The sequence below is a fragment of the Aythya ferina genome (genome assembly GCF_964211825.1).
Source record: "Aythya ferina genome assembly, chromosome: 4".
Lineage (NCBI taxonomy): Eukaryota > Metazoa > Chordata > Aves > Anseriformes > Anatidae > Aythya > Aythya ferina.
The window spans coordinates 46,756,972-46,781,472 of NC_140300.1; the positions used below are offsets into that span (position 1 = coordinate 46,756,972).

General features: G+C 37.3%; 1 protein-coding gene across 2 annotated transcripts in view; it reads right to left on the minus strand.

Moving 5' to 3' along the window:
* PDGFC (platelet derived growth factor C) overlaps window positions 1-24,501 on the minus strand; it is a 119,902-nt gene that overhangs the window by 47,201 nt on the left and 48,200 nt on the right. For both annotated transcript variants that reach the window (XM_084518126.1, XM_084518127.1), the window contains exon 3: window positions 2,771-2,966. In XM_084518126.1, the coding sequence (XP_084374252.1) occupies window positions 2,771-2,966 (196 nt within the window). The remainder of the gene's footprint in view (window positions 1-2,770; window positions 2,967-24,501) is intronic.

The window sequence follows — 24,501 nt, forward strand, 5'->3', positions numbered from 1 at the left end:
AGACCTCACAGAATAGCTGAAGTGTTGGAACTGACTTTTGAGAAATCCAAATGCAGAGGCCACGCCAGTCAGATGTAGGTTTCTAGCCACAGAAACAGACAAAAATTTTGCCAAAGCTTCAGGATGCATCCAGGACATTTCTTACCTATCATTGTTTTCTCGTTATAGAACAAGCAAAAGAAGTGTTTTATATGGCTAGATGGGCTTTTGTTTTACTTTTCCCCCTATGTATGAGCAATATTGGAACGACTGACATTTAAGAAGCTTTTAATTATCTTAAACAAAGATACTCCAGTGTATTCTCTCAGTGGTCAAATAAACTGACACTACAGAGCCCTACTACCTACAGAGAAGGCTTTTGCATTGCACAGAACATGCATCTTGAGAAGCAGGTGGAAGAACTGAGAATATGGGACAAGGACCACTGTAGGTGACGCATCAAGTCCTGTCATACACTTCAGAAGGGGGAGAAAGATAGCCTGTTACAAACTGCAGGATGTTGGAAAGAAAGCCTACCATCTCTGCGCTGCAGATTTTGGTTTCAGTCATAGGCTAGAACTATAGGATCAGGCCACTGTAAGCTCTAGAGTTACACTCACAATAACACATTAAATGTCATGCTTTTTTTTTTTCTTTCTTTCTTTGTCACATAAACTTGGCTTTGGAGAAACTGTTGAGTACTCTGCAGAAACAATACTGATTTGTGCCTTTCAAGAAGGCAGAAACACAGTGGAGTCATAAATAGCATGGAATGCAGTTAAAAATCCTTAGCTTTTCCACAGAAAGTACTGGAAAGACATTAAAATAATTTTACTAAGCACTAGAACAGCTAAGAAATACAAGACATTACTTATAAAGAGATACTATTGTGATAACTTCATAACTACTGATAATGCAGTAACTTAATTGGCTTGTGTAAATTGTTTTACACAATTAAACTCTGCACTTCAGTTATTTCCTCCACTTGTCAATTTGCATCAAAAAAAGGTACACTTTCCCTTCCTTTAGTGAGATTGTTACTGAATTTAAACTGCAGGAACCCTATCTGTGCTTTCTCTTTTGGTTAAAAAAAAAAACAAAATCTTTTTTCCCTCCCAGAGGGTCATATCTTCCAAGCCAAAAAGCACAGTATGTCCTCAAAAGTGCACATACCAGGATTTGCATACATACAACTTCCTGGTATCCATACACATGTATGAGCATGATAAAATTACAAGTGAAGATTATGAGTGACTTATTACTGTTTTTCGATTTGAATAGTGCTTTTGTCACCTTGTTTACTTAAAGTAAATGTACTCCCATTAAAATACTATTCAAGTTTAATATTTAAAATATTTTAACTTATCTCACTTTTTTCTTTGCAAGTGGATGAATGAGTCACCCAACCTGGATTTTCTTTCATTTGCTACTTCACTCTGCCATATGCAAAGAAAAGAAAAAGCTACGTTTTCATTAAAAAAAAAAAAAAAAAAAAAAAGTTGTGCAAAGGGAGTGCACTCATCTGAGCAAAGGTATGCTTATAGTTCTTAGTATTTTATATTTGACATGGCCTTGACAATTATTCCCTTCATTATTATGAAGATGATATCTGTCCATCTGTTGTGAACCTCAGCTTCCACATTAAAGCTAAGCGCAAAAGTAACCTCTAAGAAATACAAATTTGTAATCAAACATTGATATGAGATATAAAAACAAGTGAAGACCAATTAATTAGAAAAACTGAAAGTAACCATCAAATAAGCATCCAAAAAGGAAAAAAAAATAAAAAATAAATTAAATTAAATTAAATTAAAAAACAGAACTATTTGGAAAAGAAGGTCTTGTGTGAAATACCTCCCCAGGAACACATCAAAACAGGATATACCAAATGACATGTTTTATCTGTTAATTTACTGAAAGGAGTTCAGACAATACACCATTATTCATATGTTCATTTTTTTTACGATCTGTTATTTCTATGGCCGATAGATATGGAATAAAAGAGATTAGGATCTCTCCTCTTTCACCCACCCACAGGAAGCTCATACAACATCTGCCCCTGTTGTCACAAAATACCCACAACGTGATCAATCAGACAGCTTGGCTGAGAACTACATCCATCCATGTGCGTAGTGTTCTGGTTGTTTCTCTCCCAAGCTAAGCAGCCTTCAAATACTAATGACTGGAAGGAAATATAGATTCAACAGAAACCTGTGCTAGTCATTTAGCGGACAGAATACTTACTGAAGTCATGAAAAAAACAATACCGTTGGAGAATATCAAACAATGAATTACTTTAAGTGCTGTTTTTCATAGAAAATTGAGAACTTGACCATTAAAGGCCATTAAAGTATTGTCTGGTAGTTTTGTTTGAACAGGGATGCTGTACCTTGCATCTTGACCTGAATTACACATCATGTAACGTGCTTATCTATTTTTTCCTCTGTAAAATTAGATACTCGTTCCTCTAACATTGATAGTAGTATTTTCCCAAATGTCAAAACCTTCAGCTTAGACATAACAATATTAATCATTCCACATTTCTGTATCCTTGTGTATCTGGGGCACTGATATTGAATGCAGATGGAGAATGGGGGGCCTCCAAAGCTTTCAAGCATAAAATGACTTTCTAGCACTGCAAATAAAATCAGAAGCTAATAGCTTAAGAGATGCATTTTTATAAATATATTGACATGCAGGTGTCATTTTTGCAAAAGCTGAGAAATACTCTTGTTCCATCCCCCACACCTTCCTTCAGATATTGCACAAGTTTAAGCAAAAGTAAACTTACTTGCAGATGTCATCTTCTGGGTCCTCAAGCCCAAATCTTTCGTCAAAAGTAAGCTGTATCCATACATTTTCATCTACTGCTACTAATCTCCACACTAGTACAGTGTTGCGCGGGTATGTATGTGGAAACTTGGGGCTGTGAATACTTCCATTAGTAGTCACAGTAATTATCTTCTCATGCTGAGGATCCTGCACTCCTACAATAAAGAGAGAAAACATGCGTCAATATTACATTTCTTCTCCTTTTCCTAAAGTGTCTCTATAGCATGCACAGAAAAAGGCCTTCTGTTTTGTTCGCTTCTTCAAAGGAATTCCTGCATGGAAAAATATATATAGTAAAAACAGACAAAGAGATAAATAACATTTTGCTGGCAAAAAGTTATTCAAGCCCAAGCCTCAGCTGATGTTCAGAAAACAGAACGCTAGTTCAAGTGGAGGTAAGAGAAATGTGTCTGTATATTTCCTTAGACTGCCAAGACTTGAACCCAAGATAAGAGTCGCACAGAAACCCAGCAACCCAAGGGACTACAGCACACAGGCTGCCAATGGCTTCAGTCCTTTGTTACTGGAAACTGCAGAGATCACACAAGGTACAGGGAGAGGTCTGCTCACACCTTACAACTGCCACAGAAGGACTGGTTTCAATTTGTCTCTTGTGAGTGGAGACTTATATTTGTTGGGTCTGGTGATAAGGATTTTGATGGCAGCCTCCCTGCTGAGGGCTACATCAGAACAGTTACCCTGATACAGGAACAAAGCTGGGACATGCTATGAGAAAGCCACCAAGTATATGAAATTAGACATTTACTGACAAGCCCCAATAGAGGGCATTCCTCAAAATTCTTCAGTATTGTTAGACTACAAAACACATGTAAAATTAAATGCCTTATGTGGCAGCAAAAAAATTCAAAAGAAATAAGCCAACTACTTTTGATTTTAAAGCACACAGAAACTATGAAACTACTTCATAAAAAAAACAAAACAAAACAAAACAAAAAAAAAACAAAACAAAAAAAAAAAAACAAAAAAAACAAAAAAAAACAAAAAAAAAAAAACAAACAAAAAAAAAAAAAAAAAAAAAAAAAAACAACTCTTCAGGTGATGAATTCACAACTGCGAGTGGTTACCAAACAGAAAGGACTCCTTTGGTCAGCAGTAGCAGGGACTATCAGGGACACACAACAGCTCTCTTCACAATACCTCAAACAACCTCATTCCCAAGTGCCCAACATTCCCAGGAATTCATACTCAGCAGCTGGAATCAGCTTATAGGGGGGATTTAGCTGCAAACAGCAGGCACTGACCTAATCTGCATACCTTTCAACATCATGACATGCAATGACAAGATCCCTAATTGACAAAATTTAATTCCATAAGCACATCAAAGTATATAAAAAAAGCTATAACACAAAGCTTCTACTGTATTTAACATTCGCTTAAAATTTGGGTACAGGCAGGTTTGACATTGCAGGCAGTAAATCATAGGAATCATCAGTTACCTAATTAATTTATTAACTACATATGCTTGTAGTTTTATACTGGAAAATAATTCACATTCTTTTTGACAATTTGTTTCACTCTGCAGTTAGTTACTTAATTTTCATTTGTTTTATAAGCAGCATTACGATGAAGACACATTTAGAGCTATGTAAGATGTCTATGCTTCAGTCTACAATGAAAACATACACTGCAATTGTTCCTTATTATAACTACATGTGAAGGCTGACAACTAAATGAATGTACTGCAAGAAAAGAAGGCCACAGAAACAGCATTGCAATTTTAAAAGAATTAATCTATACTTAAATGTACTTTAAAGTCTGTCAGACTTTTGCCTTCTATTCTGATGGACTCGTGCTTTCTACTTGTGGTATGAAAATGGAAATTTTTCTTTTAAGTGGAATTGCTGGTTATATAAGCTTGATGGAGTGTGGTTTTGCCAGTATCCACACACAGAACTGACAGTACAGTCTTGTGTACACATAAGGGAGGACAGCACGCAGTAATAAGAAAGAAGCACAAACAAAGGAGGCATGAGAGACAAGGTTCCTAATTTAGACACTTCCCTGGGTTTTTGTTAGCTGAGTCACAAGCATTTTTTCTCCAACGTATAGCATGTCAGCTAAGAGCTCCACATTAAACACAGCAGCCAACAATAATAAGTGACTTTCCCAGAGATTGGTACACCAGAGTGTTATTTCCAAAGTATGCAGAGGAACACCATCTCACTGATGACACTATATTCAGTGGTTCTTTTTGTCTTTAAAAGCACATGCGGGATTACAAATCACGTTGTATCTCACAACATAGCAAGCGTTTCATTTGCTATCATCGATACAATGATAACCACAGCACTGCAAGTAGTCCAGGCATATCAAATGAGAAGTCACTAAAAAGGGCAAAAGAACAAAAAGGCATATTGGAATTTAGTGAACAGGACTTGCCTTCAACTCCTTAATTTGTGAAGGAAAAATGTGTTTTACATACAATGTTGTTCCACAAAAACATCACATTCTCACACACATCACTTGCTCCATTTCAAATATTTGCTCTCGCACAGTGGAATTTCTTCTCTTACAAAAGAATTATTTTGTATGACTACAAAGGCAAGTAATTGCTGTCACTGGAGATTTAAGCTTGCTATTTGTCTTCAGATAAGCTGCAATATTCCTTTTTATCCATTCTACGTAAACAAATTGTGCCACCATACCATAAAAAGCTAGACTTCTCCTTCTGAGTTCATGCATGTTCTGAAAATTTCTTTTGAGTAAATTGTCTAAAGAGCACGGCCACCTGAACTTGGCTAAGTTGACACTATAGTGCCTATTTTTATGTGTGCGCGTGTGTGGAATGGCTTTACAATTATTGCCTTTATTTTTAGGGATAAATCAATCCACCTTACTCTTAAAAAGGAGTAACAAATTCAGCCAGATTTACAGCAATCGTCTGTGTAACTCCAAAGATACATGTATCAGTCCCTGCTGCCATGACCTGTCTGCCTTTCTGTTTAGCAATCTCCACCCCCAAAAAGAAAAAAAACATTTATATGATTGCACAGACAGCACTGATCAACTCAGAAGCATCTGACTGGGTGAGACTAAGGCAGGAGAGGCACCATCCCAGCTTGGGGGCAGCACTACAACTTGAGCGCAACAAGACAGACAGTGGCTTCAGTGAGAAGCTTCTTTGAGAGATGGGCTACAGAGATCACTTGCAGCAAAAGGTTCTGGAAACGGGGAACACCGGATGGGGAACAAACCCCTAAGCCAGCCCTGGGATATGACACGGTTACAGTTATTAGGGAAGGACAGCACACACTTCACAGAGCCTGAAGCTGAAGAATGAGTCGCTGCAGTTGTCTTTGATGTGGTGCAAGATGCTATCACCAGATTTATATATCTATCAATGTAGAGAGCCTGTCCCTGAAAATTACAAGATTCCAGGCATTCTGAATGCACGGCAGTGCATTACCCTTTCACTGCAATGGTAACAGATGAAAAACCACAGTATCACCAAGCAGATCAGCAGATGCCACTGTAAACTGAAATTAAACCCACCGACGAGACAAGCTCATTCCTGCCTACTTCAAAGTAGGCCTCTTTCCCCATGGGCACAATACATTTCACAAAGATCAGCGCTGACACTTCTTAAATATAGCAAATACCTCTTCTCAGTACGTTATAATCACTACATCTTAGCGAGGGTCACAGGTAAAACTTGGACAAACCGAGTGCAGCTCTGGAGACTGAAGAGGAGCACCAAGGAAGGAGCAGAGAAACGGCCTTGGCCTTGGGTGCTGCCGTGCTGAGGGCAGGTTTGCTGCTGAGGTGGGCAGTACTGATAACAGCAATTTCCAAAGCTTTCTGCCAAACCTCCACTAAGTTCAGAAAGCAACTTTTCTGTAAATAGGACAAGTCCTGCTAATCACAGATTATTAGTAGATATTTCATTGATTTTATTCAGTAGCCCTTAATTAAGAATAGCAGCTTTTAGGCCTTCAGAAATCACCTTAGACCATATATGACTATCAATGCTTGAAAAACAATGTCAAATTCGAAGAAAATTCTCAACTCTAAATATTTATGGATTAAGATTAGAGCTTTTTCTGCTATACAGTAATGTTGTAGTATGTGAGAGTCCTCTGACTCAAAACTCAGTAACAAAAGATGACAATAACTATTTGTTCATTACCACAGAACTTCAAAAAGGATGCATTTTTATTATTTGAAAGGATTTCCTGCAACAATCCCATAACTTTTTTTTTTTTTTAACACCATATCATGTACAGAAACAGACTTTGTAGAAGAAATCCTTTGAAATGTAACATAACATGCTCTTTTTTCCTTTTTAGCAAACTTTGAAAAAGCAGCAAGCCCACTTTCAAAAGTAATAAGGAAGGGAATACAGGAATACCTCTTTCTATCCTCTGTCTCTGGTTCAGTTGCCTCCAGGCATTTCATAGCTATTATCTGAATGTAGCAGTTGAAATGAAATTTAACTCTTTTGTCAGGTACAAAGGAAAAACTGGAAGATGATCTGTTACTGGCAGAAAATCGAAGACAAATACCTCAGCTCAATATTGTTCAATGTGTAAGATAGGTATCAAGCTAAAAGCACCCAAAATCATAAGGATGCTGCTTGGAAAGGAGCTGTGGAGACCTCCAGTCCAAGCTCCTGGCTGGGTTACAACTGCTCACACAACAGCAGGTCACTCCACTGAGGCATTTCTTAGCCAACACCCAAAAACTTACATAGATGGGAACTCCACAGTTCCTTTGGATAACCTGCTCCAGTGCCATACTATCTTTCCAGGGTAAGATGTTTTCCTAATGTCCAATCTGAACCTCTCAACTTGCAATTTCGAGTTGTGTTTCTCTTGGAGGAGGAGGTTGTTTTGTTTTTATGTGCACTGTGGCCTGCAAGAAGAGTTTAACTTGGTCATGGCTTGTAACCGCTCTTCAGGCAACTGTAGGCCTGCTATCAGACTGCCACTAAGTCTTTTCTTCCCCACTTAAACAAGCCCAGCTTCTTCACCCTCCTCCACTAGCTGCCAGCCACCATTAGTCCTGGGCCTTAGAGCCTGGCAGCCCAGCCAGTTTTCAGGCTACCCAGCAAGCAGTCAGCTCTTCCAAACCAGAATGCCTCAAGTACCACAAGAAATGCTTTTGAAGCACATAGGGTTTGTTTTCATTATCACCTTTTCAAGTAGCGAGCAAAGAAAACTTCACACAGGCTTGCTGTATCTACTAAGATAGCTTTCTTAAGTAGTATGGTTTGTGGCTTCTCTGGGTTAAATCTCCAAGACACATCAAGCCTTTGGTGGAGTTTCCATTCTGAGTTGTTTCGATGCTTTGATATAGCACCTATTTGAAATGCTGATGTGATTCTTCAGCTATTACTAAGAAGAAACCACAGAGAGAAGTGTACAAACCTGTAACACAATATACACGTATGAGCTGTCAACTGTCACTTCATAAATTCACCTTCTGACTAGAAATCTGCTAATTTAAACAAGTACTTGCCACCAAAACTAAGCAAACATAACAAATACAAACTTACAAAGTACTATATGGATTTAAAGTAACGAATCAGAGACGTGCAGGAGAAATATTACATCTTGTTCAGATTATTCCTCCCTCTAACACACTTACACATATGAAAAAAGCATGTAAAAAAACTCAGCTCACACAACTTGAGATGAATACAGAATTGTATTTGTTTTTACTATCACTTTTTAATCCTACAATTTATCCTATTTCTTCTTTCCTTCAGTTATCATTTTGAGTTCAGACTTTTAGTGTTACCTGAGGCACTGAATAACATATGATTTATCTGCTGGCTAGTCCTTCTCCTGCAGCTAGGACATTATGTGAAGAGGTACACACAGACAAGACAAGCAGAGAAGAACAGCAGAACTGATCTTCAGGAAGCCAGGGTTTTGGAAGCTGACCAATGAAGAAAGGACAAAAGGAAGGATAAGAAAGCGAGGGGGGCAGACATCACTGGAGAGCCAAGCGAGGAACTGTAGTAACAGATGTAATGAAGTTTCCAAACAGCTGCATGACTTAATGTCTTGCAGAAGATAATCATGACTAGTCATACACTAACAAACCTTCTTTGATTCCAAATTGCATCAAGAAACAAAAATGAGTTTATACTTTATTTTACAAGTTTATACTTTATAACCTTCAAGTATTCTGCCAGCCCTTTGCCTAGTGCTCTGGCTTCTGCTCAGAGATGAGGATGTCAATTAAACAGTTTTTTGTGTGTGTTTTTTTTGTTTGGTTGGTTGCTTTTTGTTTGTTTTCTTCATCCTGTGCATGGCAAATCTTTTCAAAAATAAAAGAAACCTCTATTAAGATCTTTTTTCAGACCAATCACTCTTGGAAGGCAATCTTGGTTCTGAAATTCTCAATACCTTTTAAAACTAGATAAATACTGTATTTTAGCCAAGATAAAGAATTCCTTTTGCTAAATGTTAGATGAGGTAACTTTCTGGTGTTATCACATGCTCTAAGATCTAATTACTCTGGAGTGTTTCAATAAGCACTTTATTCCAACGTCCACAGGTAAAGTCTTGGCTTCACTGGAATCAATATTCAAGCTGGCTTGAATATGAAAGGCATTCCATCTCTATTAAATACTTAATGCTGTTGGAATAATTACTTTATAATAGACTGATAATAATATCATCTGCTTTCTTCAGTCATGGGCCAACAATTATCCTGAAATAAATATGAATATGCAAAATACCAACAATCCTCTAACAAATAGGATTCCAGTCAAGGACTGCGCCCTAGTGCCATCCTCTTCCATTAAACTACAGAGCTGCTACTTTGAGTGACCCAAATCTTCTCAGACAGATAAAGCTGTAATTAAGGACAGAAAATTCTGCACTCTTTCCTCAACCCAAAACCCTTTAGATAGCTAGTGAATTAAACCAGAATCATGATTTCTGCTGGAGATGGGAATGAAGAAGAAAGTATTTCCAACACAAAGTTTAATGAGGACTACACTACAGCTGATTCCAGGAAGAGCACAATTATTCGTGGGTGCACTGTTATTCCAAAATGCACACTACAACTGTCCACTCTAAGATCAAAAAAGGTATTGATAATTGTAAGAATGTACATATTTAAAAGACTACAGACTGGGTATAAAAGAGTCCACTTGACAAATGAAGATGGAATAAAACATTAAGAAGTGACCAATTCCACATCTGTAATTTTTAAGCAAAAAGAAAGCACATTAGACTATCATTAGAAGCACAAACTTCAGCAGTATCTTTATGCTGTTTCTTCTGAAGATTATTTCATTGGTCTATATGGTTTAGATAACAGCTAGGCATGTAACTCATCTATATGTCACTACTGTATTAGATTCAGTGGAAGAATTATTCAAAGTTCATCAGTCAAGGTGAATGAGATAGAAATAAAAGTACTTGTATGCACAGCAGAAGAACAGCTGTTTATATCCTTATTTTTCTTTTCTTTAAATGCTTTGCAATTCATTTGTATTGTTGTGATGACAAAAAAAAAAAAAAAGCCATAATGATCTGTACCTACTCTTTTATTTATTTTTTATTCCTAGAAGAGGAGGGGCATAAGAAGGGGAGGGAAAGGAGGAAAAAAAAAAAGGGGGGGGGGAGAGGAAAAAACACCATTCTGAGTGAGTCACTCCCTTTATCCTCTCAAGGACTAGCAGATAGTAAACAGCTTCATGATCAAGTGTCAAGGGCAGACAGCAGATACAATCAACCTAAATACCTGACCTTCATCCATCAACAGTGTGAGGTCATCACCACTTCCTCATCTTCCCACAACAAAACCTCTTCCACTTCCTGAATTTCTTATAACAAAACCTTTATTAACATTAGTCTTTTCTTCTATATTCCAGAGAATATATTCAATGCGTTACATAATCCATATATTCAATGCGCTACATAATATTTTAGATGTTTTCAAAATCAGTTTCAAAATTTTCTCTTTCACTGACAAATAGGGAAGTTTTACATATTCTGCACTTCAATCCCTCTATATAAAATGACATGAACTGATGCTGAAAGCTGTCAGACAAAGTTGAAACAAAGCCTAACAGTGTATATTTTCCAGGTATCTTGTGAAAATCAAAACAGCAAGAGTTTCAGTATTTTTTAATAATAAGCAGGTAAAATGAGTAGTCTTTGATGATAATGGAGCTCAGAAAGGGAGGAACTTCTGAAAGCTACATACCCAAGTGTTAACAAACACTAACAGTCTGGGACAGGAGGAATTGTGAGTCTCCTTGAAAAAGTATAACTTACTATACATGTACATGGAAAACGTTTTCAATAACAGAGAAATGCTGTAAGGGTTAATGCTGAAAGAGAGCAGAAAGCAAGAACAAACAGTAAACTAGTAAAGAGTTGTCCAGCTGTATATACTTACACCTACTAAGAGATAACAAAGTTATTTATTTACTCTAAAGGAAAAAAAAATCTTAAATGTTTGGGAAATTTGTGTGGAAAAGCTAGTGAATATTTTTGAATATGAAATCTTTCCAATAGTTCTGCTACTCAAAACAGTTACCTTTTTCAAAGCTTTGCTAAATCAGTTTCCGGTAGGAAAAAAAGCAAACTAAATTCTTAATTAAACACAATCAAAACAACAAAAATGAGTACTAAAATGGTACCTATGGCAACAACAGAGGCTCAAGTGAACGTGAACAACATCATATATAAATGTTCAGACCTGGCATTTTGAATTTGTTTTCAATTTTATTAAGACAGAACTTAAAAACTACACCCAAAATAAGCTTTGTTAGTACTGGAGACCACACACATGCACACACACGGTATCAGTCTGTCTTGAAAAACTGTACAGTCTGAGCAAGGTAGAAACAAGGGAACAAGCAGCATTGCTAGATTGTGCATGGCACAGGAAAGGTTACAAGTCCAAAAAGATAACTTCAACAAAACCACTAAATGAATCTGGATCTCTTTTAATCTCAGTTAGAAGCATTAGTTTCAATGCCAGCTCTTAAAACCTTGTATCTCATTTTCTGGTACTAGATATGGCTGCCAGTATGCTTTTAAATTCATGTGATTCATGTCCTTTACAAAAAATTCCTCAATCTGACCCAGTTGAATCTTGATCTCAAGTCAGACTTTGTTGAAAAGCAAGGCTTAATTTTATTATGCCCTTTTTCTTTATGGTTCCTTCAGTTTATATTGTGCAGCACTTGTTAAGAGCAGATACTAGTAAACATTTGGGAAAAAGATTATCCATGGTCCATGTGGAATTCAGCCTGAATAAATAGACTCCATGGATATGGTATGTGTTAACTAGCTACATCTCATTTTAGCTTTTATTCAGAGTGAAAAAATATAAACCTGTCTTTAACAGGTTTCAGGAGGTAAAAAAATTAAAAAAAAAATCCCTAATGTTCAGAAATACCAGTCCTGAAGTGTATTGCTTTGCTTTTTCCATTATTTTGGTATTTGCGTGGATTTTGCTTTTAATTCTTCCACAGTACAGCACTATAATGATAGTGATTCAAGTATTTATAAAGATCACCAATCATATTTCAAGTTCTGAAAATAAACTGTTCTTCAAAAAACTGTTCTCAGAAATACTGCTGCTCAACTAGAGGAAAATATAACTCTCAAGGACGGTAAACATTTTTAGTCAGAAAATTACAGTGATGAAATTCTGTAAGAGGAGACAAAAGAAAACCAAAGATCTAAGGGGTTTTTGTACACTGCAATTGAAATGTGACTACAGCACATCGAGAGCTAGATCTAACTATATAGCAAGACTAACCAACTATAAGTGAATCCAATATGACATTCAGTTCACTGTTAGAAATGCAGAGGGTCCTAAGCAAACTTATCAAGTTTGTGCCAAACTTTTTGTACAGAAATAACATTGCTACTGGAAACTCTACAAGCCAGATTAAAGCTGCCCGAGGCTCGCGCTGTATGTACAGAAAACGTACCTCTGGCATATCTCTATGTCAGAAAGGCAAGAAACAAAGAAAGTACTATAACAAATTTATACGGGATCTAGTTAGGTTATTTTCGGAACTGGACTACACCATAGTCTCAGCTACAGAGATACAAACCATTCCATCTTTAATATCTATTAAAGTAAAAAATATTTTAGCCGTTACTAACCTGCTAAAACAAAACTTTTGGAAGACCATAATGCCTTCATCTCATTACAATTTGATTCCTACGAGATGATTTGGAAGAAAATAGTTATGCAATATAAGTACCAATCTACAGGAATGTCTATAGTGCAACTGTTACTGAACTGGAAGAAATTTAAGCAGAAAGAACCCAGCTTCAGTGAGCATGACCATAAAGGTGTCCGAGAGCAGCCACAAAGACCAGTATCTCATGGCATGGGTAAAGCAGTAGACTTTTAAGCAAAATCACTTCCAAATGACTCTTTTGCTAATCTAGTGTAGCAGGTGTTCTTGAGGAGGACTAACAGCAGGGTGCCAAGGACCATCGCAGTCGCAACTTATTTCCCTAAAAAGATTATAAGCCCTGCTGTATGAAAATCAACGGTATACTAAATCAGGCTTCAGTCCCCAGAGTGACCACAGTTCAACATATTTCACATTTAACTTATTTATTGACATACAATTTGTTATTTCCCATTTCCCAGAAGCTCAAATATTTATCACTGGATCATCTAACATTACTTTCTGCCTACTTTTAATATCCGAAATCTTCCAGAATGCTTACATGGAATAATCTGAAAAAGCTGCACAATTGTAAAAATGAAAAGTGAGACTTGGAACTCTCAAATCACTCCAATATCCCTAGTTCAGGATAACTTTCCAATTTGTAAGCCTTTTTAAAACTACACAAGGGAACTATATTGTTCCCAATAAGGGTCTTGGCAATGCTGTACAGAGATCACCTCTTTTAATGTAATTTGATCGTCCACAGCATCATATCAAAAGCTACTGTTCGGTTTGAAACCCAGTGCAACCTCCAAGTATGCCACTTTCCACAAGAGTCTTTCAGCTTCAGTACTGCTTGGAATCATATCTAATCAATCTATGGATATTCAGTCAGATGTGTCACTTTATATTTTTTCTTACAATCATGCTAAAACATCTGTAAAAGTTTTCAGCATTCTTAAACTTCTTCGGAAAACGCACATGGGTATGGTGGGGATGAGGGCTGGGGAAATCAAGGGTTAAAATGCATTTTACCTAATTCCCCTGCAATTCTAGAGAAAAAGCAAAGGGTATAAAATGAAAACAGACCCCTTGTCTTAGTGGTATGGCTTCATGACTGGCTTGAGTGGCCTAAGGGAACATGTCCACCAATAAATAAGAGATGCTTCTCTGATTACTTATATTAGGTCAGCTGTGTATTAGGTCAAGATATTTGATGAAAAACATTTCACAGTCCCTTCACATGCTTTTCAAATTGGGTTTTGGATGCCTAGTATGGTTAAGTCAATATCCTTGCTTGAACTCCTTAAGGTTGAAGGTGGAACTATTAATTTCACAGGCATAGAGCTGCATTTGTTAACTGTATTTTGAACAAGTTGAATCCAAAGTTCACGTCATATTGCATGCATCTCAAGCTAAGGAGGAAATTAAATCCCAGGACTCTATTTCTTAAAACAAGTAAAAGTGATTTTGCCCACGCACACTATAAAGTGACTTAAGTTTCAAACCCCATGCTGTAATTATAAGAGAACTGTGTACTTTAAGATAGAAGAAAGCTGTTATAATTTCAATGGATTGAAATTGTGCCTTATAGAAAGGCACTGCATTTCTCCAGTGCATAGCAGCAGGTTGCCATGCAGAAGAGAACAGCTTTTATAATCACAGATTAATCACAGAATTTCTAGGTTGGAAGAGACCTCAAGATCGAGTCCAACCTCTGACCTAACACTAACAGTCCTCCACTGAACCATATCCCTAAGCTCTACATCTAAATGTTTTTTAAAGACCTCCAGGGATGGTGACTCCACCACTTCCCTGGGCAGCCCATTCCAATGCCTAACAACCCTTTCAGTAAAGAAGTTCTTCCTAACATCCAACCTAAAACTCCCCAAGCAAATAAATAACATCTTGATGCACACTTCATTTATAACGTTATGCCCGAGAATTCTAATGTGTTCCCAACACAAGGTGTTTATCAATGATGCAAGTAGATGAAGCTGGTGATTCAATTGCAAAACAAGATAGGAACATCAAGCCCTCAAGCTTACGCTCTCACGTAAATTAGAACAAGCAAAACAATATATACAAAGTCTAACCCAGCACCAAAATTAATGGGCTGTTTGAATTGCTCGGTGATAAACAGTCTACAATAGCTAAGTGTGCAGATCTGAAGCACACGATGGCTGAAGAAAAAATATTTTTCATATCTAAAAAGTTCACCTCTGCAGAATTTCAGCAATACCGATATCTACAAGCTTTGATGTTCTCTAATTTTGCTTACTTAGCCTACCATAGCACTGCGTAAAGTATTATATATACACACAATGTTTAAGATGAATCTGAAATTTGTTAATTCAACATTTATTGAAATTTCCAGCCAAGTCAATCTTTTCTCCTTATTCCTAAAACACATTAGCTGAAGTCTATTTTATGAAAATCTTGCACAATAAAAAGAGTCCAAAGTGCTATAGCAGCTGTTTGAAACTGAAGGCTTTAAGCTAAGATTTTAATATGCCACAGGTAAAGTATTATCTGCACATCAAAGCCTCACTGCTGTAAAGAAATATGAAGTGCTGGATGCCAAATGTTGACTGTCTCCACTCTGAAACTGAATGAGAGCAAAGATTGCTGAGTGGCAAAAAAAAATCAACTGAGAACCTGGCTTTTAAAAAATAATATATAGATTACTAACACTTTAGAAGTATTTCAAATAACTAAGTACGGTGAAGAGTCTTGGCCTGCTGCAGCAAAAGCAGACAAGTTAAACAATGCCCTTCATAAACCTGTCTTGATAACTGGAGATTTTACTGTTTGAAGGCTCCTGCCTCGTTGACTTGGCTTCAGGGAAATGATTTGATTTGCCTCTTGCTGGTTGCAATTTAAGTTAGCACAACTCACTTGCACAGTGACAGAATGATGCAGTTAGCTTCTGATAACTCTCTGTGAGAAGAGTATTTTAAAACATTGGCACTACACGTAGTTTTCCTGAAGATGATCACTAAACAAGCAAACAAAACCCAACCAAACAAAACAAAAATTCAAGCAAGGTTCAGAGGCAATTATTAAATCCAGAGCTGTCTTTCGTTCACCTCACTTAGGTGTAGGTCCTCAGCATGCCTAAGGGCATAAGAAGGCGAAGAGCAGAAAGAGGAGGAGGATTGGTATGTTCTGGTATTACCTATTTACATAAGATTAAATGTCTCTACGCACTTTACACTCCTTCTGGCTCAGGTGCTGCTATTCATCCTGCCACTGTGGTCCTTGTCTGTGGCCAGGGTAGTGCAATTGATGTACTGCAGTCCGTCTCAACATGATCAACCCTGTTAGCCAGCACATTACCAGCTATGTACTACTAAACATGTACATAGCTGGTAATGTGCTGGCTATGAAGCTACATGCTTCATGCCTGTTACATGCTTAACGACTAAGCTCAAACAAAAGAAATAAGGCAAACACCAACTTATCAATGTCATTTCTGAGAGTATAATACTCAATGCTCTGGTCTCTCAGTAAGGCCCTGCGTGTCTAAACAAGTGTTCAGACACCCAAGTCAGGTACTGAAAAAAAGTATAAGCTCCAATACATAGTCAAATATTATACAAATATATTGCACGAGTCCCACGTTACTAAAATGGTTCTTTTCACTGTGAGTGTCATAGACCCTTTGCACTGAGAAAAGTTTCAAATAAGCCTTTGAGTTGAGACATCATTGTTAAAATGAGAAAGGCTGAAACACAACAGATGAAAATAAATCTTGCTTTAAAACTGGACTTCTTTTAACCCTACTAAATACAGACTTGCTAAAAGAAACACTTTCCTTCATATGGTACTAACTTTAAGATTCTGGTTTCAACTCTCATTTCCACCAAAACCTTATTTCAGAGAGAACCTGAACTATCAACCTGTTAAAGATAATTAGAATAACCATGGACTGCATCCTGCAGTAACATACACATGTAGATAGGAAGAACTGATTTATTTATATATTTTAATAACAATTTAAAGTAGAAAAAATCCCTATATACAAAACTTTCACCTAAACTATTTAAACATTCTTGAATGAAGAATATGAGGCATACTGAGTTGACAGCTGCACAGAGAAACCATGTGCATTTATATATGGGAATTGACTGAAAAATTATGAAAAATACTTAGGCTCTTCAAGCAATTAATATCTGTTGTATTCAGCAGAAATAGCTCTGTGATCTGTAAAGTCTTCTCAGGTTTTATTCTTTGACCAACCAAGAAAAGATTTCTAGGAGTAGGATCTCATCCTAATCTTTTCCATGTTTATGGCTTGACTAATTATTGCTAAGTGCTCTTCTGGGAGCAGTATCAAATCTACTTGTAAGATCCAGGGAGTTCACAGCACAAATGAGAAAGTAATGAAGAAGAACACCAGTGCCACATTATCATCTCATTCTGAAATTGGCCAGATCTGATGAAGCAGCCTGATCCAACCAGAGTCTGGGCTAGCACTCTAGTCAGTATCTTTCTTTTCATACCATGGTAAAAAGCAATTTCTTTAAACTTGCTGGTCAAAACAGTAAGCAGGACGTGCAGTTTACAGTGGTGTTGACACTCTCAAGCAAAGAACAAATTGGCTCTTCTGGTGCACCATTTTCCTTGGCCACATCCTAACTACCTACTGTGTTAAGAGGATGCTACTTAACCGGGAGATAACAGATAGAGGAATTAATGTGTATTAGGACATTTCATACATTTAGCTTATTGATAGTATTTCCTCTGGGAGACTTTCCACAAGGACTGAAAGCTTCCACAAAAGTCTGCATTTGCACTTTGTCCAGCGTTGCTTATTATCCTTACTACTTCTAGGGACTAATCTAGGGAAATATTAGGCAAAAGCCCAATTGAAACAAAGTAACCTTTGTAAAGTAAAAATAGTATAGATTAATAAAGGGGCTGGAAGCACAGCTCCTTTCTTTACTTTGGCAGCTTTTCACTTACAGCTCTCTCCAACCCCCAACAGTCAGAAAATCAGTTTTCATTCCATTTGCTAGTACATCCTGCAGACGACAGTAAACCTGCTTTATCCATTTACAAAATCACTTGCTTTCCTTGCAATCACTGCTAAAATTCAAGCTGATAACAAAAACACTCACTCACTCTCAGGCATGCACCATTCCCCTAGCCCCCTGTGCCCTGCTATGGGACTAGAGCATCACTGGGGATACAGAGCCAGCAAACTGGACACCCCCTCACAGCTCAGCCCCAAGTCCTTCCTTGTTTCCTGAATCAAAAGCATTCAGTTCCAACCATTCGGATTTCCTAGTCTTGTAACTCCCTCCCTGGTATTTCTGGAAAATGATGCACAGAAGAATCGAGCCATATCAATACTTATCAGCACTTCCCAATTACATAGCCCAGGGACTTGTTAAATGCATCTTTTACAGCTTCAGTATTTACAGTTACTGTAAGAAGAGGAGAGAAAAACCTGCTTCCTTACTGCTGTTGTACATTTCATTTTAATAATATTTATTCAAATTCTGGTTTTGGGCCAAAACTATCGTCTCTCCATGTTAAAAGGCAGAATGTCTCTAAACCTTTGATTCTAACTCCCGTGTAAATATAAACGACAAAAACAACTAGTGACAAATACTTGCTGTGTCTATCTACTCACAGAGATAAATCCTGAAAGCTGATGAGAGCCATCCCCTTTTTCAACACAGCACGTAATTATCTTTTCACCAGGCTCGTATTACCAACCAGTCTGGGCTAGAAGACCAATCTTACATTGTTAACATAAATTCAGTTGTAATAATGGTGTAAGATTTCGTTGTCTTAAGTCAAATCACAATGTTAACCTAAAACAGTTAATGACCTCCAAATCTAAAGAACACACATTAAACTGCTCTTCTATGTGTATTAAACAGTTCAGCATTAAAGTCTAGATTTTACTATTATCTTACCATCAGAACACCAGATATTCAACACGCTTTAAAATTATTTATTATTTAAAAACAAAACAAAACAAAAAAACAGTAATCTGAGACTTTTTTTCACTATTAATACCTGAAAGTTTAAGAGAGCCACAGTCATTTGATGACACTATCTAATGGAATCCTTCTCATCTGCTCCTGCCCTCTTTTATTCCATTTACATTACAGCTGGTAATGTGGAAGAAATCCAGATGTTATGTAAAACAGCTGCAAATGTACTTCTATCTAAGCCTCCAGTGCTTTTACTCATACACAGAAAATGCTTATATTGTCATTGTCTATGAAAGCAGTGCACCAAAAAAAGAAAATAGGCAGCTGCTATGCCTTATTAACAGCAGCCAAAAGGAACCCTCAGCCAAACTATGATCTTGACCTAAACTTGGGTACCAGTTGGTTATCCAGTTATTCATTTAATGAAAAATTGTATTATTTTGTGCATCACTTCAGGGGCTTTTTTCCTGTGAATTACCATTTTTCACTGTATTTGACTTTTTCATTTTGATCCATGCACAACAGCACTACATACAAGTTGATCAACCCTTCTCTTGCAAGCCTCTTCAAATCCTGTTTAAACCTGCCATCCTAGTCCATTAATGAAAATGAAAGTCTATTTTTTCTCCCATTCCATTGCCTCAACATGAACTCATGTTGTTTCCAGTCACAATACAGTTTTTAGATAGACTGAGTGGAAATCCTGACTGGTCAAAGTATGAAAAAAAAAAAAAAAAGAAACCCCAAATAAATGAAACTTGAACATTAATATGTGCACAGCATACAACCATGTTAAGCATAATTTATACAGAAAGTTCATGTTGTTGGTTTTGTTTTGTTTTGTTTTTAGTACCATGCTAATATCAGATTTGTGAAACAGAATAAGAAGTATCAAATATCAGTGTTTGCATACATGTTAAATATGAAAAATAGTATTTGACCAATATTGAATTAGAAAGTGAACCAATGACAGATTAGGATACAATCTGGTTAAACCTGGTATATTTGACAGTTTACATCCGGATGGTAAAAAATGATTCCAATTCTTTATGCCCAAACACAGACACCAAACGTGAAGCAATACTTAACTGCTATAGTTCTATTGCCAGGAAAGACTATGGGGAAAAAAATAAAAATATATCCACTTGTGATTAAGCAATTTCATCTTGAATGGCACTATGGACTTTGCCAAATTTTAATTACTAGTCATCATACTTGTTCCCAAGACTGGTGTCTTTGCAAAGAAGGGAGGGGAAGCCACCAGTAAAGAAGATCTGCCATTTACGATGCAGAACCTAGTCAATGCTTTTGGCCAAATTAAGAGACATTCTCTATGTACATACACACACACACACACACAGGCATATACATGAATTATCCTACACATGACTCTAAGTAACCCTATTTCTGAGGGCATCTGTGGGGACACACCACACCCCAGGAGAGCACCCTGCTCTGCCTAACCTGTGGAGGATGGCCTGCCCCAGCCCACCCGCACCCAGGAGGAATTTGGAGGCAGACCCCATCGCGTGGGCTCTCCGCAGTGCTGCTGCCCAGCTCTGTATCACCCTTTCCTGTTTTCCACCGCGGGGTGCTCTCACAGCACTTTTGTGTAAATAAGAAGCTGAATGCAGTCTGACACAGTGAATAATAAAGGTACTAGCATGAACATTCACTATAAGGCATAAATTTCAGTACATTTGTTGTTTTCCACTTACAGGGACAAATTTAAAGCTTTCCATGGAAAGCACATAAAATCCTAGATATTCTCATTTCAGCATAGAGGTCAAAGGCCTTTTCTTTAACCAACTTATGCAAGCAAAGGGAGAGATGTACTGTCCTACCTTCTGCAGAATAACCCCATTTTCTAAAATAATAAATAAATAAAAAGCCAACACTAAGTTGCTTTCCATTTTTTTTAGCAGATTAATTTAAGCTACTTTCATCTCTACAGAAAGATAAAAATCTAGACAACAGCAGAATATAGATCAAAACACCTTTACCCATCATAAACAACTCCAAATTACAGCTTGCAAAACAATAACACTCCAAAGTTTATTCGCTGTGTCTTTGCTTCAGAAAGATTTTTTTTAGACATTTCTTCTACAAGCTTACCTTTTCTCCTCCTTCTGCATAACTACAAGACAAGTCTAAAAACACAGTGGACCAAAAAAGTTCCTAAGAGCTGCAGTAATATTGGCATAATTATCTTAGAGTATCAGGGTAGACTATAACTCATCTGCACAGGTGCTTACAGTGTTTGAGTATTTTGCCATTTAATTTCATTTATTACTATCTGGGCACTTGTGCAGCAAACATGAAAGAGTAATAAATGCTTTCTGGAGAGAAAGATGAACCATTTTGGCACCCAGGGTCAGCCTGCAGGACAGGGTACCACATGCATGCAGTTAGGGAACAGAGCAGCTAAACAACCTGTTTGTACAGCTTACTGTTGCAGCTGTCTTCATGCTCTCACTACAGCTGGACAAGCTATGAGAAGTCCACGACAATTAACTATTTTGTTTTCACTTTTCTTCCCCTCCCTAAAAGATGTAATCAGTCACTTTCATTCTGAAGCTTGTAATATACAAAATAACTGCCATGGTAATTTAACAAGTGATACTCAGTCCATCAGAATGGCGCTTACAGTGTTAACTAATGTGCATCCATAGTGACAAATTACTTTCAGTAGATGCTTCCAACAACAAAGGTCATTTCCCTTTTTTTTGCAGTGCTATCTGATAAGGAGATTTTTTAAAAAAACAGTTCCTAGTAAGAGAAAAAAATAAAATAAAAAACACCTCCCAAACTTTCAAGATTAATTATTAGATCCGTATGCCTTGTTATGCAGTGGTGCTGTCTCTACTCCCTTGCGGGGGTAACCTAGTAGGACTCTAACATCCTGCTGTTACCTCCTTTTTTCTGTCAAGCTGTATGTAAATATTCATAATTTTTGATAGCTGTATTATGTAAATACACTTTAAATAAATCTGTATAAAATATCTGAGAGCTTACCCAGTCTAAATACTATCCCAGTATTTATTCTCACTACTATTTGTGAGGTCTCTGATTTCTGTAATTACTCTTGCAACTTACAGCTCTCAAAATCTAAATGACGCACAAAGAGAGCTTCTGCCACCTCCCTGGGGTCTACTCTCAGAATAACACATTATTCATAATCATTAAGCCTACCAGGATGTGCTCCTCAGGAGTATCAGAGCGGCTGAATTAGCAACATTTTCAAAGAAAAAAAAATAATTCTTCAGAGTAAAACTTTTCTTTCAGACTACATCTGCCTGAATTCCAGAAGAAAAAAATATAACCAAAAAATGAAGTAAAACCTGCATTTGCATGGCTCACAAATGGAAAGAGTCAACTTTTGTTTCACAGAATCCAAGTTACAGTTTGGAAAGTTATTATAAGCACACTTGCCATCTGTACTCAAATGCTAATGGCGCAACTGGATTGACTGTATATGGACAGAAATGGTCTCAGAAAGATTTGGATTACAAAACAGATAAAATATAACAGATGTGCCCATCAGCAGGCAGGCTGGCATTCACTCCACAGCAGCTGAGGCTTCCAAGAGTAAGCATAGTAGAGTAATTCACATGAGGTTGCAAGTCAGAAAAAAAAAAAAAAAAAGGCATAAGTTCAAAAGTACCCTAAATTTGAGCAGAGGGAAAAAGAAGAAAAAGATGTCTGTCTTGGATAACAGATTATGAACAAGTTGTAGCTTTAGACTGCCTGGTATTGTTCCACTCTGGGTGTACTCTCAACAGACTAGATACCCCAGCCCTGCAGTGATGTGGGCACATCAGCTCCATCCCGCAAAGACTCCAGACCCACCACGGCCCACGTGAGGAGAGGGGGAACCCAGTGATGCCAACCTGGAAACTACTTTGCTCACCTGGTCCTGGGCATCACAACGCCCACAGGCACCCAGTGCCAGCTGAATGCTCATGCTGAGCAGCATCAGGCAATGGTGAGAGGCAGATTGCTTTGCCTGTGGTCCTTGCCACAGGGGAGAGCACTGCCTGCAGCTGGCAGGAGAAGCACGGCGCACACGATTACATGGCCAAGCCTCGGCTCCTGCTCTGGGGGCGAACACTTGAACTACAGCTAAGCATTAGGCACTTCTATCAATTAAGCACTGCTTTCTTCCCGGGAAAATAGAGATGGGGAAAATCCTGGGAAAGTCTCCTTCAGCTAGGAACCAACCAGTTTCCTCAATCCCATGCAAAGAGGACTACCACCATCTCTTGTTTCCGAGTAAAAATTACCAAAGCCAGTAAAAGATTTATACTACTATTTATTTTCTTTTAATCCATGTGCTCTGACAGTGTTTCATTTGTAAAGACCATAATTTACTGTGCATACAACCAAGTCCAAGGGGGGACAGAAAAAAGAAATCCATCTTTTGATATTTGCCAAGCTTCTACCAGAATGGCAAGCACATCTGACAAAGTTTTATCCTCTTTTACTAGTTCTGGGAAAAATAAAATACAATAAAAAAAATCAACAGATAGAAATACTGTTTCCAAATAGAAAGACAGAATCTTGGAGGAAGCCCAATTTTCTTCCACTCTACTTCATCAGGTCATTATGTCACTCTCAGATCAGTAAACTGCCAAATACTTCTGAAGCAGCCTTCAGGAGCACCAGATGGCATTATTCAGAAGTCTTATAGTCCTGGTTGTACCGGATGGCTCCCTGGCATTAAAATTTTTATTTTCCATATGAAGTCCTCCTTCTGACCAATAGAATATTTCTACTAGAAGAAGTGTACGTGCTTAGAGATGATGCAAGGCAGACTGCTTTTTGTCTAATAAGTCTCCAGTCTTCACATGAAATTAATACGTAGTTAGGTGACAGACTAGTTAAACATTAATAGAGTATCTTGTTTAAGACTCTAAAGAAATAGTTCAAAATCAGATGTTGGAGATTTAATGCATCCCAATCAAGTCCTGACAATGCTGAAAATTTCAAGTTCTTGACTCATTCTAGTTAGAATACCAACATAGCTTCTAGTCTTGCATACAAACACTTTACCTTTCTTTTTGCCACTTGCAAACATGATTTTAAGAATAAGCATCAAAATCTCTTAAAGAAGTCTCTAAAGGCTATTAGAAGTACTGTCTGCAGAAGAATTGAATGTCTGAGTTTAATGCCTGAATTTAAGCAACATAAGAATATGGTGCTTAAAAAAAAAAAAAAAAAAAAAAAAAAAAAAAATTAATATCCCACGTAAAGGAGGTACTTTGACAATGTCCTTCTCTCTACCCACTACAAAGAGGAATGACATCTAATCCACTTTGATGCAACTGGAACTGTGTTGGTAGAATAAATGTCAAGTGTAAAAGCTGCAGTGCTTAATTTTAAGTCATTTTCCTGGCTAATCTGGTCAATTGCTTATGAAAAGAAACCAAACAGTGAATAATGGTACAGGCTACTACCACTAAGGACTGATAGGCTGGATACATAAGAGAATCAGTGCATAATGTACAGAACTAGACTTCAAGTGCACATGATTTACAAAAGCCGTTAATTATCGATTAACTTTTCAGAAGTCCATTACACAAAGAAAGCGCAACAGAAATGGTCAATGAC